Source organism: Nicotiana sylvestris, chromosome 8, assembly GCF_000393655.2.
Source record: "Nicotiana sylvestris chromosome 8, ASM39365v2, whole genome shotgun sequence".
NCBI lineage: Eukaryota > Viridiplantae > Streptophyta > Magnoliopsida > Solanales > Solanaceae > Nicotiana > Nicotiana sylvestris.
Genome location: NC_091064.1, coordinates 10,644,657 through 10,657,894, shown reverse-complemented (window position 1 = coordinate 10,657,894; position 13,238 = coordinate 10,644,657). Strand labels below are relative to the sequence as shown.

Below are 13,238 nucleotides of genomic sequence, written 5' to 3'. Positions count from 1 at the left end.
AGTCGATCGTACTACTTTCAATTTGAGAGTAGAATTGGACGTGACCACAACCTACACTATTTCTAATAAGTTCAAACAATACCTACTCCAAATTTATCACAAAATCATATTTAAAATTTAACAAGATTAGTATTAAAGGAGTAGGAGATTTTAGGTTTCTCGCATCTGTTTTTGCGTTTTTATAGCTGTGATAGATATGTATAAACTTGAGGAAAAAAGAGAATGGAAACTCACGAATATTTCACGCTTGAAAATATGGAAAATAAAAAACGAAAAAAAAAATCGGATCTAAGCTTATTGACATTTGGCTACATATTTGCAAACTTGTAATTGGCTAAAATACTACAAGGTCAGCTTATGAAGTGCATTATTCTGTAATTTTATCAAAAGAAAATGACATATTTCTATAGTCGAAAAGAATTTAGTAATGTTAAACTTTCTCACTTTACCTTAATGACATCACATAGTATGCTTAGAACTACAAGGTTCACAATTCTTTCTTTCTTTGTTAAATTTTATGGTCCGTCAAACACCACTGCATAAATTGAAACAAACGAGAGTAATAAAAGACTTGAGGACTATAGGCACGCACTTTGGGTGAGAATTATGCCAAATAGCTTACTGATGGAATATTTCTTGTAGCCCCTTTGGGAACAAACATTCAACCACCATTTTTACTTCTTCAAAGCAACATAATACCTTGTAAATACTAGTTAATAATCCTAGAAAAAGCTGTTAAAAACAGGTCTGACTACCACAGATCGTGATAAACAAGTAAGTAATTGTTTTCCTCATAAAGTTTTGTGTTAATTTTTTGAGCAATTCATTTTCATTTTCGTTTTAGATAATACTCAAACATGATTTTAGCTCTGGATTCCTCCCTGTCTAAGGCCAAGAAAATTTGCAGTGTTATTCTAAGAATTCTGGCTATCTGTGCGATGGTTTCAGCAGCCATAGTAATGGCAACAAGCCATGAGAAGATCACCATATTTTCTGTATCATTTGAAGCCAATTATAGTCGCACTCCAGCTTTCAAGTAAGCATTCTTTAAATTCTTGGTTATTAATTTACCGATTTAATTTATATAACTGACAATGTAAAGAATTTTTTATAATATCATACTTTAATCTATTGTAGCATATTATTAGTGTTATTTTCTAGGTTACTGATATTGTCAAACCTCTTTATAACAGCTTCGTTTGTTTCAGATTTTTTTAGTTGTTATAATGAAGTGATTTTATATAGAACATATGTTATAACATAACATGGAAATTGGTTCCAAAAGAAACTTGACTTTTATAGTGAATAGTTGTTATATAATGATGATGTTATAAAGAAGTCTGACCGTATCACTTATTATGAGTTGTTACTTATCATTACCTATAATTTTAAATGGCCATAGATAGTGGAAAAGACACTTATATATTCTCTATTTTGTTTTTCTCCCTTTTCTTAGGTATTTTTTCGTCGCAAACATTGGTGGAAGTGTCTATAGTATCGTTGTTCTTTTCCTACCTCGGAAGACTTCGCTGTCACGATTAATCCTAATCTCTGATTTGGTAAGTAATTAAGAGCTTCTAATTAACTCGATTGCATTTCTATTGGACTTCTTGGCCTTAAGAACATGGACGTTCTAGGATATCTTGTTATTATATGCACTCTTAGTTATAATAAATTGCATCTGACTTTGAATTGATTAATTTTAAATTCATGAATCTACTTTTGCTAAAAAAAAATGTACTCCATTCAATTTATGTGTCATACTTTTCTTTTTAGTGTGTCTCAAAAAAAATGACATATTTTCTTATTTTTTTAAACTTCCTACTTTACCCTTAATGAGATGATTTAAGGAATCTCGCATATCGTTGAAAGTGTCTATAGTTATAAAGAACAACTCGGTGCACAAGGTATCCCGCATTCACGCAGGGTCGGGGGAAGGAATACACTCCAAAGGGTGTGGTATAGATACAATGTACCCTAATTCAAACATTAGTGGCTACTTCTACAGCTCGAATCTGTGACATGTATATCACATGAAGATAATTCATAGCCACACAAATTCATATGACTTATCTTAAACATAAGTTTCAAAAATCTTTTTTTTCTTTCTTAAACTCCACGCCAAGTCAAACGCCGCCATAAAAATTGGGACGGAGGAAGTATAATGTTATGGATATACACCACCAGAAAGTATATGCACGACTTTTCGACTATTCTTAAACATTATTTGCGTCTTCTATACATGTAGAACTTTTATATGACCCTTTTTCTTTTTTGGCCTGTCCGTGATGCTACAATTAGGTTGTGACAATGGTGTTAACTTCAAGTGTATCGGCAGCATTGGCGGTTGCTCATGTGGGAAAGAAAGGGAACTCTCATGCAGGCCGGCTACCAATTTGTGCCCAACTTCACAACTTTTGCAACCAAGTTGGTGGAGCTCTTATTGCTGCCTTCGTAGTGATGGAAAACAGGTATGAACAGCGGAAGCAAATAGCCAGAATCACTTGCATGTAATATAGATAACGCATAATCACAGATTTTAATCAAACATAAAATCGATATTTATTTCTTGAAGCGTGACTGTAATCGCGAAAAGATCTTCAAACATGAGCAAAAACCATTCACGAGGTCATCCTCCAGTTCCACGATTTTCTGCTGTGTGGCCCAAATAATGCCCGGAATTAGCAAAACTCGTGTAAGCAAGTGTCTTCTAGGAAAACCGTGTAGTAAAACCATTGCCTCCTTATGGAATAAGACCTCTTTATATAGCCACAGGTTTTAGGGTTTAAAACATTTTCCTAATCCTGTTGGGTCTTCCTTTTCCCCCAAGAAATATAATTCCATTTAATTCCTAATTATTCAGTCACAACAGGGACCGCAATATTTAATTAACGAGGCTTCTTATTATGGACTTAATTCGAAATATCCGATCCCGTTTGGACATAAAAAAATTCCTTTTTTCTAAAAATTTTTTTCTTTTTTTTCGAAATCATCGTTTGTTCTTACAATTTTCAATTTTTACTTGAAGATGCATTTTGGAAATTTTCAAAAATTCGAAAAACTCCAAAAAGTTATTTTTCAAAATTTTCACTCACAAAACTTCAAAAACAATCCAAATTTAAATTTATGTCCAAACACAACTCTAAATTTCAAATATCATTTTCACTTGAAAAAAAATTTCACCATTTTTTGAAATTTTACAATTCTTATGTCCAAACACCTACTAATACTACCATAATAAATTGTGAATTATTCCACTAAAAATTCGTAACTACACTCCTTAGTTCAATTTCGAAATTCTTCCATTAAACCTTATTTAACTCCCCACGTTAAGATTCGGATACTAATCGAATAAATTAAATTACTGATAATTTAATTCATTGATTATTTTCTTTAAACTTTCGCTTAACTTATTTCATGTGACGGATACAAAATCCATCTGCATGGTTTACATATGAAAACGTATAAGCTTTCGTAAAGGTGTATCATCAATCTCAAGACCGAGATATGGATTCCATCAACTAACTATTACTTTGCCAATGTATGTCATTATTATCCAAGTTACTAGGCATATTGACCCACGAAAGAATCTTGCCTTTTAAAAATCAAAACAATAATAATATACACAACTAATAATAATTATATTGTAACGACTCGATCAGTCATTTTGAGCTCTAGCGCGTCGTTCAGCGGTTTGAGGCCATGAGCAACTTCACTTCAGGTATTATGACTTGTACGTATGGTCGGAATTGAATTTCGGGAAGTTCGGAGTTGATTTGGAAAGAGAATTCTCATTTCAGAAGTTTTAAGTTGAAAGAATTGACTAAGATTGGATTTTTGAGTAAACGACCTCGGAATAGGGATTCGAAGGTTCCAGCAGGTTCGTATGATGATTTCGGACTTGGGTGTATGTCCGGATCGGGTTTTGGAAGACCCGGGAACGTTTCGGCACCTATCGTGGAAGTTAGCATTTTTGGAAGAATTTCATAAGTTTGGGTTGAAGTGCATTTCAGTGTTATCAATGTCTGTTTGAGATTCCGAGTATGGAATAGCTCCGTATGGTAATTCTGGTATTGGGCGCGCGATTGGAAGTGAATTCGGAGGTTAGTGGGTCATTTTGGAGTCATTTGGCTAAAGATAGAAATTTAAAAGTTTTTGAGGAGTTTGACCGGAAGTGGACTTTTTGATATCGGGGTCAGAATCCAACTCCGGAAGTTGGAGTAGGTCCGTAATGTCGAATGTGACTTGCGTGCAAAATTTGAGATCAATCGGATGTGATTTGATAGGTTTTGACATCGAATGTAGAAGTTTGAAGTTCTAAAGTTCATTAAACTTGAATTGGGGTATGATTCATGATTTCGATATTGTTTGATGTGATTTGAGGCCTAGAGAAGGTCCATGATATGTTATGGGACTGGTTTGTATGATTGGACGGGGCTCTAGGGGCCTCGGGTGTGTTTCGGAGTGCTTTCGGATCATTTCAGGCTGTTTTGCACTAGATGTTGCTGGTGTCTGGTGTTGTTCTTCGCGTTCGCGAGGATCCTCTCGCATTCGCGAAGAAGGATTTGGCTTCAGGGACTCTGTTCTTCGCGTTCGTGAAGATATCCTCGTGTTCGCGAAGAAGGAAATCTCTGTTGCACAAGTCTGACTTCGGAGGCTCATATCTCGCAATTTATAAGGAATTTGGAGATAATACAAAAATAAAATTTGTAGCTCTTTGTGTCTAGTTTTCAGAAAATTAATCTATTTAGCATTTGAATTTGTGTATCAAAAGTTATGTCTGGTACACTACAGGCTGTCCGGGAAGATGAAGAAGAAATTTGTGTTACACAAGGCTGACTTTGGCAGCTTATATCTCAAAATTTATAAGGAATTGGGAGATTACCAAAACATGAAAGTTGTAGATCTTGGTGTCTAGTTTTCAAAACATTAAACCATTTATCATTTGAATTTTTGTACAAAATGTTATGGTAATTATACTAGAGGCTATCTGAGAAGAGTTTGGAAAATGGTTTTTGAGAATTTTCTTCTTCGCGAACGCGGTGGGGTCTCGCAAACGCGAAGAAGAGTCGCCTGGGCAGTGTATAAGTGTAAAGAAATGGGTTTGGCTCATTTCATCTCATTTCCTCTATGTGAGCCGACCTAGGAGCAATTTTGGAGCTCCATTTTCATCCTCCATATCAAGGTAAGTGATTCTCATCTATTGCAAGTTAATTATTTGGATTATATCTAGATCTTAACATGGAAAATGATGTAAATTAGTAGAAATTTTGGGATTTTGAAGAAAACCTAGAAAATTTATATTCTTGAATTTTGACCACGATTTTGGACATGAAATTGAGAGTCAATTATATATTTGAGTTCGTGAGGTTGTGGGTAAACTTTATCTTCGCAAAATTTCGGAATCCGGGCATGTGGGCTTGAGGGCGATTTTGTCAACTTTTCGAGCGGAGTTGGAATTTTATATAAATTGAATTGTTATGAGTATTAGGGTGTATTTTCATTGGTTTGCCCGTTATTTGGCTAGTTTTGGAGTGTTGGGGCATCAATTTGAGTTGTTGGAATTGGCTTGGAAGTCGGTTACTGGACTTCAGAGTGAGGTGAGTCTCCTTTCTAATCTTGTAAGAGGGAATTGTCCCCATAGGTGAAATAATTGGTTAGGTGCTCCTATTTGTGGGAGCTACGTACGCACGAGGTGACGAGAGTCTGTGCGTACCTACTATTATGTTTGAGTTCGGGTAGTCTAGGACCCAAAAACATGCTATAATTGAAATATTTGTAATCGTATTAACAGTTTGAATTTCTTAAATCACGTCGAATTAGTAAACGAATTTCTAAAAAGATTAAACTTCATTTTCTTAAATTATTAAAAGAAAATTAGCTTTCTTTGGATAATTGTTCCATGTTGACTCCTTGGTTGACTGTCTATGTGTGTTTAATTTCGGAACGGGCCGAACGCCTCGGTAGATTAAATAGATGCATATATGGTTCGCGCTATTCGACCCTCTGGCAGTGCACAATTTAAATATTGTTGGATCGGGTCGTACGTCCTCGGTATGATTTGCGCATGCTTGTATTACTTGCCTTGAGATTTATTGATATTGATGTTGATATTTGCTCTCCCCGACTTGAGATAATTGAAAATTAATAGATTATGAATGCAAAGATTTTTAATATAAAAAGGAACTTTTACATGTTCGTGGCTTATTTGAAATTACTGTCGTTCTTAATAAATTTATGATTACTCGCATTAATAATATATTATTATTGGACCACTAGTAAGTGTCGAAGTCGACCTCTAGTCTCTACTTCTTCGAGATTAGACAGGATGCTCAGTGGGTATACGTTGTTTTCGTACTCATGCTACACTTGCTCTGCATTTTTGTTGCACAAGTTTATGTGTGGCTAGTGGCTTAGTAGCATAGCGGCATGGTTGACACGGGGACTTGGTGAGTTGCATTTATCAAGACGACCGCAACCAGCAGAATCTCCTTCAGAGTATTGTACTGTATTTTTATTTCTGTCCACTTGTATTTCGGACAGTTTCTGTATTTTATTTCATTCCCTAGTAAATGCTCATGCACTTGTGACACCTGATTCTGGGATGATTATTGGGTATTCTATATTAACTTCTAAACATTCTTTTATTTATTTTGTAAAGATTATCTTTTACTAGCCAAATTGAAGAAAAATCATAGTTTTCACAATTATTTAAACGAGAATTTAGTTAAGTATTTATGGTTGGCTTGCCAGACAGTGGTGTCTGGCGCCATCATGACCCTTAGTGGATTTTGGATCGTGACATATATCAAGATTAAAAGTATAAGTACATTTAATGGCTAGAGAATTTATTTTTTTAAGTCAGTATATAATACTTATCTCTTCTTGGTTCGTTCAATACATACAAAATGTACTAGCACAAGAAGTCGAAATTAAACCATTCCCATAATCAAGATAAAATACATTTAATTTTATGCTACAATCATTCCTGATGGTTTATCCAATTCAACCATTAGATTGTGAATGTGATCTTTATAATTATAAGAACCGATGATTTAATCTTCCGTGTATAAGCTAAACTCTATACACTAAATCATCTAATACTATATATGTAAAGGACACAAACAAATATATGATCCATTTAAAATTTTATTAAAATTGAATAAATAATTATTCCATAATAAATACTATATTCAAACCAAAATTCATGATTAATAGTATATATCCCAACACATAGCACTTCTCCTTTACATGTTGCTCTTACTTCACTCCATTCACACTCTCCTATATGCATCTTTCGTCTAAGATTTTTAGCACTGAATTTATTGTATTTATAATACTATAAGTTTGAAACTTAGTATTTGTTAAAATTTTCATTGTTTCGTATAAAATAATATTAAGTTTCATTAAACCAACACAAAATCTTAACCCATAGCATGTACGCTATATCCGACACTGTTTAAAAGCTTTGTAATTGCAATTAATTACATACAACACTACTAGAAATATGCAAAAAATCGACTAAAATTTTCCGACCAAAAACCGTCCAACTTGGACGGAAACTGGAAAAAAAATATTTTATATTTTTTTAAAAAAAATACCCACCAAAGTTAGTCGGTAAATTGGTCAACAAATTGACTGAGCTGGTCAGACTTGCTTAGTCAAAGAAACTTTCACATTTTGGTAGGTAATGTGGATCCAATTTCTTAAATTTTAATAATTATATTATTATTTAAAATATTTTATAAAATTTAAAGAATTTATATTTAAAATTACCGACCAATGCTGGTCGGTTAATGCAGGGGAAGCATTTACCGACCAACTTTGGTCGGTATATTTTATTTTTTGGAAAATAACCGACCAAAGTTGGTCGGTTATTTGGTCAACATTGGTCAAAATTTTGAATCACTTTTATATTTATTATCTAAATAATATAAATGTAATCTGTTAACACTTTTGTAATACAAATAATGAATACACTAACATATACTATAACATGCTATATATGTAGTTAAAGTAGTACAACTAAGCGTGTGTTAAAGTAGTACAATGAAGCATGTGTTATATAGGTCAAACGTCCACACATGCCTCTGACTCCCCTACACCGTCCACACATGCCTCTAATACACATGTTTCAGGCGATGATGATGAGGAAATGCATTATGATCAATGTCCTGGATCATCATAGTCCCTGAGGGTGATGGGTAAGAGTTATTTGTTATTTTTGCATTTATTGTTTGTAACGTTTTTACTAAGATATTAATGTATTTTTATTGTTAAAATGCAGGTTCAAGCCGAGTAACAAGACTACGAGGATAATCACCAATGCCATTATAAAGCTTTATGACCCTTATGCGACTTGGACTGATGTTCTATTCTCGCTAAAGGAGAAAATTTTCAATCAATTTAAAGTATAAATATTCTTTTAAGCAGTTTAATAATTTATATTTATGATGTTTCCATATAATATTTAACTTTTGAAATACAGAGCAAGTGTGTATGGGAAGACCGTTATAGCGCAAAAGTGGCTGCAAATTTTCATCATAAAGCTCGCAAGAGATTGGCGGATGCTTTCTCCGATGCTAGAAAGAAGAACAAGAGGCCTGGTTGGTTACTTCAGAATTTATGGGATGATTTGCAAAGTCAATGGCTTACCGCAAACTTCTTAGAGAGGAGCGAAAAAGGAAGAAAGCTCGCGCATCCGAGAAGGGAGACTCCTTGCACACTGGAGGTGCGATCAGCCTAGGGACAATAAAAAGAAGATTGGTAATTGCTTAAATTATTTTACTTTTCTAAGTATATCTATTCTGTTTATTAACTAAATTAATTTGTTTCCAGGAAAAGAAGTTGGGGGCGTCCAATGAGCCATGATGAGCTATTCAAGGAGACACATATTGTAAAGAAGAAGAAAGAGACGGAACAAGAAAAGTGGGTCGAGGACCAGGCCTCGACTGCATATGTAAGCTTTCAATTTTCTTTAAGTATTATAATTTACTTTTATAAGAATTTTGAAATACTGATTCAATTTAAAATAATATAGGGTCGCTACCAAAGTAACGTGGAGGAATTCATTCGCAGCCATCCAGCTGGTGAATCGGGCGAGCCAACCCAATCTTCGGACGAGGATGCTGAAAGAATATGGTTAGAGTCTGTTGGCGGTCCCAAACGGGGGAAGGTATACAGGCTTCCTACTAAAAAGTTACATCGCTATAAGTGTGGAATGCAAGGAATAGGGACTTCCTCGCAAGGCAAGCAACTTAATGGGGAGAGCCTCTCCGCTATTCGGGAGACTTTAACAAAGCTCACATCCGAGCTAAAAGCAGCCAAGGAAAGAGAAAGGGTTAGAGATGCTCAATTCCTTGGCATGCAAGCTCAGATCAGAACTCTCCTATCTACTGGAGCTTTTCTGTTGCCCCGGTCTTATGAGTCATCGCTAGAGGTTCGACCTCCACGTGATCGTTCCTCCCGTCCTCCCCGTGATCGTTCTTCCCGTCCTCTACAAGACCCTTATCTATACCGTCTTGTAGATGAAAGTTCATTAGATGGTGATAATGATGTTCTACAAAACACCCCTTGACTTTTATATACTTTGAACTAGACAAATAGAACCAGGTTTGAACTTGTTGTAGTTAGTTTTAACTTGGTTTTGGATTGTTATGTTCAATTAAACCATAATTTTTTAGTTTTAAAGTATTTATTGAATGTTTGGTTGTTCTTGTGTTATTGTTTTGTTGTTGTATTGGTATGCTGGCAGGTGGTGTATCCACCAAAACAGGCATTTTATGCCAAAATTAAACCCAAAAAAACCGACCAAAGTTGGTCGGTTTTTAATAATAAAAAAAGAACTGCAAATTACCGACCAAAGTTGATCAATATTTATTAAAAAATTAATTGACTATCACTGAACAAAGTTGGTCGGTTAATGAACAATGAATTCCCAGAATTCAACATTACCGACCAACTTTGGCCGGTATGTTACCTGCACTGTTGAGGTTACCGACCAACGTTGGTCGATAATGTTAAATTTTAATTATTTTAAAATATATATATATTCAGTTAACGACCAACTTTGATCGTTTTTTTAATTTTAATAATTAATAAAATAACATAAATTAAATACACCGACCAACTTTGGTCGGTAAAATTAAATTAATAAAATATATTTCCGACCAAAGTTGGTCGGTAAATCATTTAAATTCTTCAGATGGTCATTTTAATATACCGACCAATGTTGGTCGGTAATTTCTGACTAACGTTGGCCGGTATATTAAAAGGACCATCAAAATACCGCCCAAGCGTATTTGATCGTGTTTTGCTCGGTAATTGGTCATAACCGATCAAAGTTGATCGGTTTTTCTAGTCAGTATTTAGCGAATTTCTAATAGTGCTACTAATTATTAAGACTGCACTTCTTGGTTCCTTTACATCCTTTGGGGGGGAAAGTATTAGTGAAGGTTCATTAGCTGTGACATGCTGTTTTAATTTTTTGTTGTTTGTCATTAATTCATAATGTAACTAATAAAATAAAAATCAATTACCTGTATAGTTTCTTTCTTAAAATCCATATTTCAAGTTGACAATTTCATACCGTATTATACTCTTACAAGTCACCATGCAAAATGGAAAGAGCTTAAATTGCAAAAAGAAATCTCATTTGAAATTCCAAAATTCTTCAAGATAATATTATTATGATTTCGAAAACGAAATAGAAGCAAACTGTCGAGATGGCCGAGTTGGTCTAAGGCGCCAGATTAAGGTTCTGGTCCGAAAGGGCGTGGGTTCAAATCCCACTCTCGACATTACTTTTATTTTTAATTGGACCTGAGTAGTTGCTTTTTCACTTTCATTATCACAAATTTTACAGAAGGCCCAATACCAAGAGCTTTTTAAAATAATATCGCCCCGTTTTCACTTTCATTATCACAAATTTTACAGAAGGCCCAATACCAAAAGCTTTTTAAAATAATATCGCACGGGGCGCCCTATTTGGTCGCCCCCCATTTAACCTATATCCATTTTTTAAAAAATTTTTTAATTTGTGCCCATTTTTTAAACAACTTCAGCCCCCTTTCTCCTCCTTCGTTTTCTTCTTCTTCTTTCTTCGTTAATTGTTCTCTTTATTCTTAACATCGAGTTATCCTCTTTCGATGTGGCAAGTTCTATTGACCGAATATAAGAGTCTGCCTCCCCTATTTCAGGACACACCTAATGTTATCCAAGAGTTGATGATTGCACGTAATATGCTCCATCCTTTTTTATCTTATTTTATTTTACTTCTTTGCTTAATTACTTTATGACTGACTTTTGAAACAATGATAGGAAGTACATAAAGTAATATCAAAGTTTGTAAGATGGAACTGTGAAACAAATAATTAGAGATGAATATAGATGCTTACATATTTTCATGTGTGAGACAAGAGCAAATCAGAAAAACTTCAGCTCTAGAGGTGAAGTTCGCCAGTTACAAAACAAAAACTCGCCAATTACAAAAACAAATACTTCAGCTCTAGAGTTGAAGTTCGCTAGTTACAAAAACAAAAATTTCAGCAAATAGAGAACAAAACTTCAGCTACTATGCTTAAGTTCAGCAATTACAAACAAAAACTTCGGCACACTTGCTACTTCAGTCATGTATACTAGAATGCTGAAGTTTTGCGTGATTGTCTTTGCTACTTCAGCCCAGTGGCGGAGCCACATTGAAGCAAGGGGTGCCGCTTCGCCGGAAAATTACACTATTTTGCTGGATAACTTTTTTTATTTTATGTATATTTACTATACGTTGACTTCCCTTCACTTTTCGATATATCTAATTATTTATATTATGACACCTCTTGATGAAAATTCTGGATCCGCCACTGCTTCAGCCCCGTATGCTGAAGTTACGTGAAAAAGTGGGTACGCTTGCAATTTTTTTGCAAAGCGGGCACAAGTTAAAACGTGAACCAAAAAACGGGTATAGATGCAAATGCCCCAATAATATGCTACATTATGCGTTATCATATCAGGTTTGATCATTAAAATAAACGTAATTGTTGAAATAGAAGAAAGAAAATTGATTGAAAATAAATAAAGAAATAATGTTTTCATCTTTTTATTCTACAAAGATCAAACTTATTGAACCATGTATACGGAGCTCCTCATGTATTTTTTTTAATTTATTTGCGGAAGCAACTTTATGAGTTGTTCAATAACTTGTTTTATTTCAGATACTAAGATTTTAAAAGGAGATAGCATGATAATTCATAGGATAAAATCTTAAAGGAGACTCCTAGAAATAGCTAAATAGAAAATTTACCTCAGTTTTATTCAAAATCTCAGTTTGATTGGCTGTGCCAATTTTCCTAGTTGACGACCTTTATGCATGGATGCAATTACTCGAATCTTATGTGATCTTTAAATTAGAACAATATCAATAAAATGATTTAAATTTTTTGCATAAATTCAACGTGTTGCAATTAGGAGGAGGAGGCAAAGAAAAATAAAAAGAGAAACAAAAAACTGAAGGTGACGTATTAGCTACCAACCCATTCTCTTTATTGCATTCAAAACCCCATTATTTTCACGTTTAAAGAATAAATGACACGACTGATGAGAGGATGATAAGGAAATAACAGTTTTTTAAGTATTAAGTGTTGAACTAATATTATTTCAACTTATGTACATTATATTAGTAATAGCTAAAAACACAAATGATGACTAAAAAATTGTTTAAAACATAAAATATCGCGTTCGGCATTTGAATAGTTAAATCAACTTGAATTTTTAAATATATGAAAATTGTAGAGATGATAATATTAATGAAATATTTCAAATGTTTTGACACTTTGTAAAATAGAAAGAGTGTCATACAAAATTGAACGTATTTTTTTTTTGTCACAAAGTACATAAAGTGTTAAGTATTAAAGTAAAATACATATATTCGGAAATTATATGAAACGTATATGTTTAGAAAATAAGATTAGTAAGGTATGATTTGATCCCCTTACTTGTATTAATTTTACAATATTTATAAAATAATCGACTAAATATCCAAGTTTGGGAACAAAAATATTTGACTCCTAAACCATAAGACGGCCAATATAGGTGTGCGACCAAAAAATTGCAGAAATATGATATTTTTTTTGGATGATCTTAAACGTTTGCTTCCGCCTGACCTATGGGCAGAACTTTAAGGTTAAAAATTTAAAATGTTGCTCATGGAACAAGTGAGAAACAATACTTGTTAAACTTGAAATTCT

The 13,238-nt window shown here is 33.8% G+C and overlaps 1 protein-coding gene and 1 non-coding gene across 4 annotated transcripts; both read left to right on the top strand.

Annotated features, from left to right (window-relative positions):
• The first annotated feature begins 688 nt into the window (after positions 1-688).
• On the top strand, positions 689-6,597 carry LOC104231337 (CASP-like protein 1C2). Of its 3 annotated transcripts, XM_070155554.1 has the most exons (5): positions 689-774; positions 908-1,036; positions 1,457-1,559; positions 2,302-2,471; positions 6,280-6,597. In XM_070155554.1, the coding sequence occupies exons 2-5, from the start codon at positions 939-941 to the stop codon at positions 6,407-6,409; spliced, it is 501 nt and encodes a 166-aa protein (XP_070011655.1). In that variant the 5' UTR covers positions 689-774; positions 908-938; the 3' UTR covers positions 6,410-6,597. The 3 variants fall into 3 exon arrangements, with proteins under 3 accessions (XP_070011655.1, XP_070011656.1, XP_009782616.2); XM_070155555.1 differs by lacking the exon at positions 689-774 and having other exon boundaries at positions 857-1,036; positions 6,395-6,597; XM_009784314.2 differs by lacking the exon at positions 689-774 and having other exon boundaries at positions 857-1,036.
• A 4,121-nt stretch (positions 6,598-10,718) lies between these two features.
• TRNAL-AAG (transfer RNA leucine (anticodon AAG)) lies at positions 10,719-10,799 on the top strand. The gene has a single exon. It is a non-coding gene; the product is annotated as a tRNA-Leu (tRNA).
• The last annotated feature ends 2,439 nt before the right edge of the window (positions 10,800-13,238 follow it).

What these genes read in the sequence shown, in the direction of transcription:
- LOC104231337 (XM_009784314.2), top strand. Translation starts at nt 858, where the DNA reads ATGATTTTAGCTCTGGATTCCTCCCTGTCTAAGGCCAAGAAAATTTGC. An exon ending in AGTCGCACTCCAGCTTTCAA is followed by an intron (nt 1,037 to 1,456) that starts GTAAGCATTCTT and finishes CCCTTTTCTTAG; the next exon opens with GTATTTTTTCGTCGCAAACA. An exon ending in TTCGTAGTGATGGAAAACAG is followed by an intron (nt 2,472 to 6,279) that starts GTATGAACAGCG and finishes TTGGACCACTAG; the next exon opens with TAAGTGTCGAAGTCGACCTC.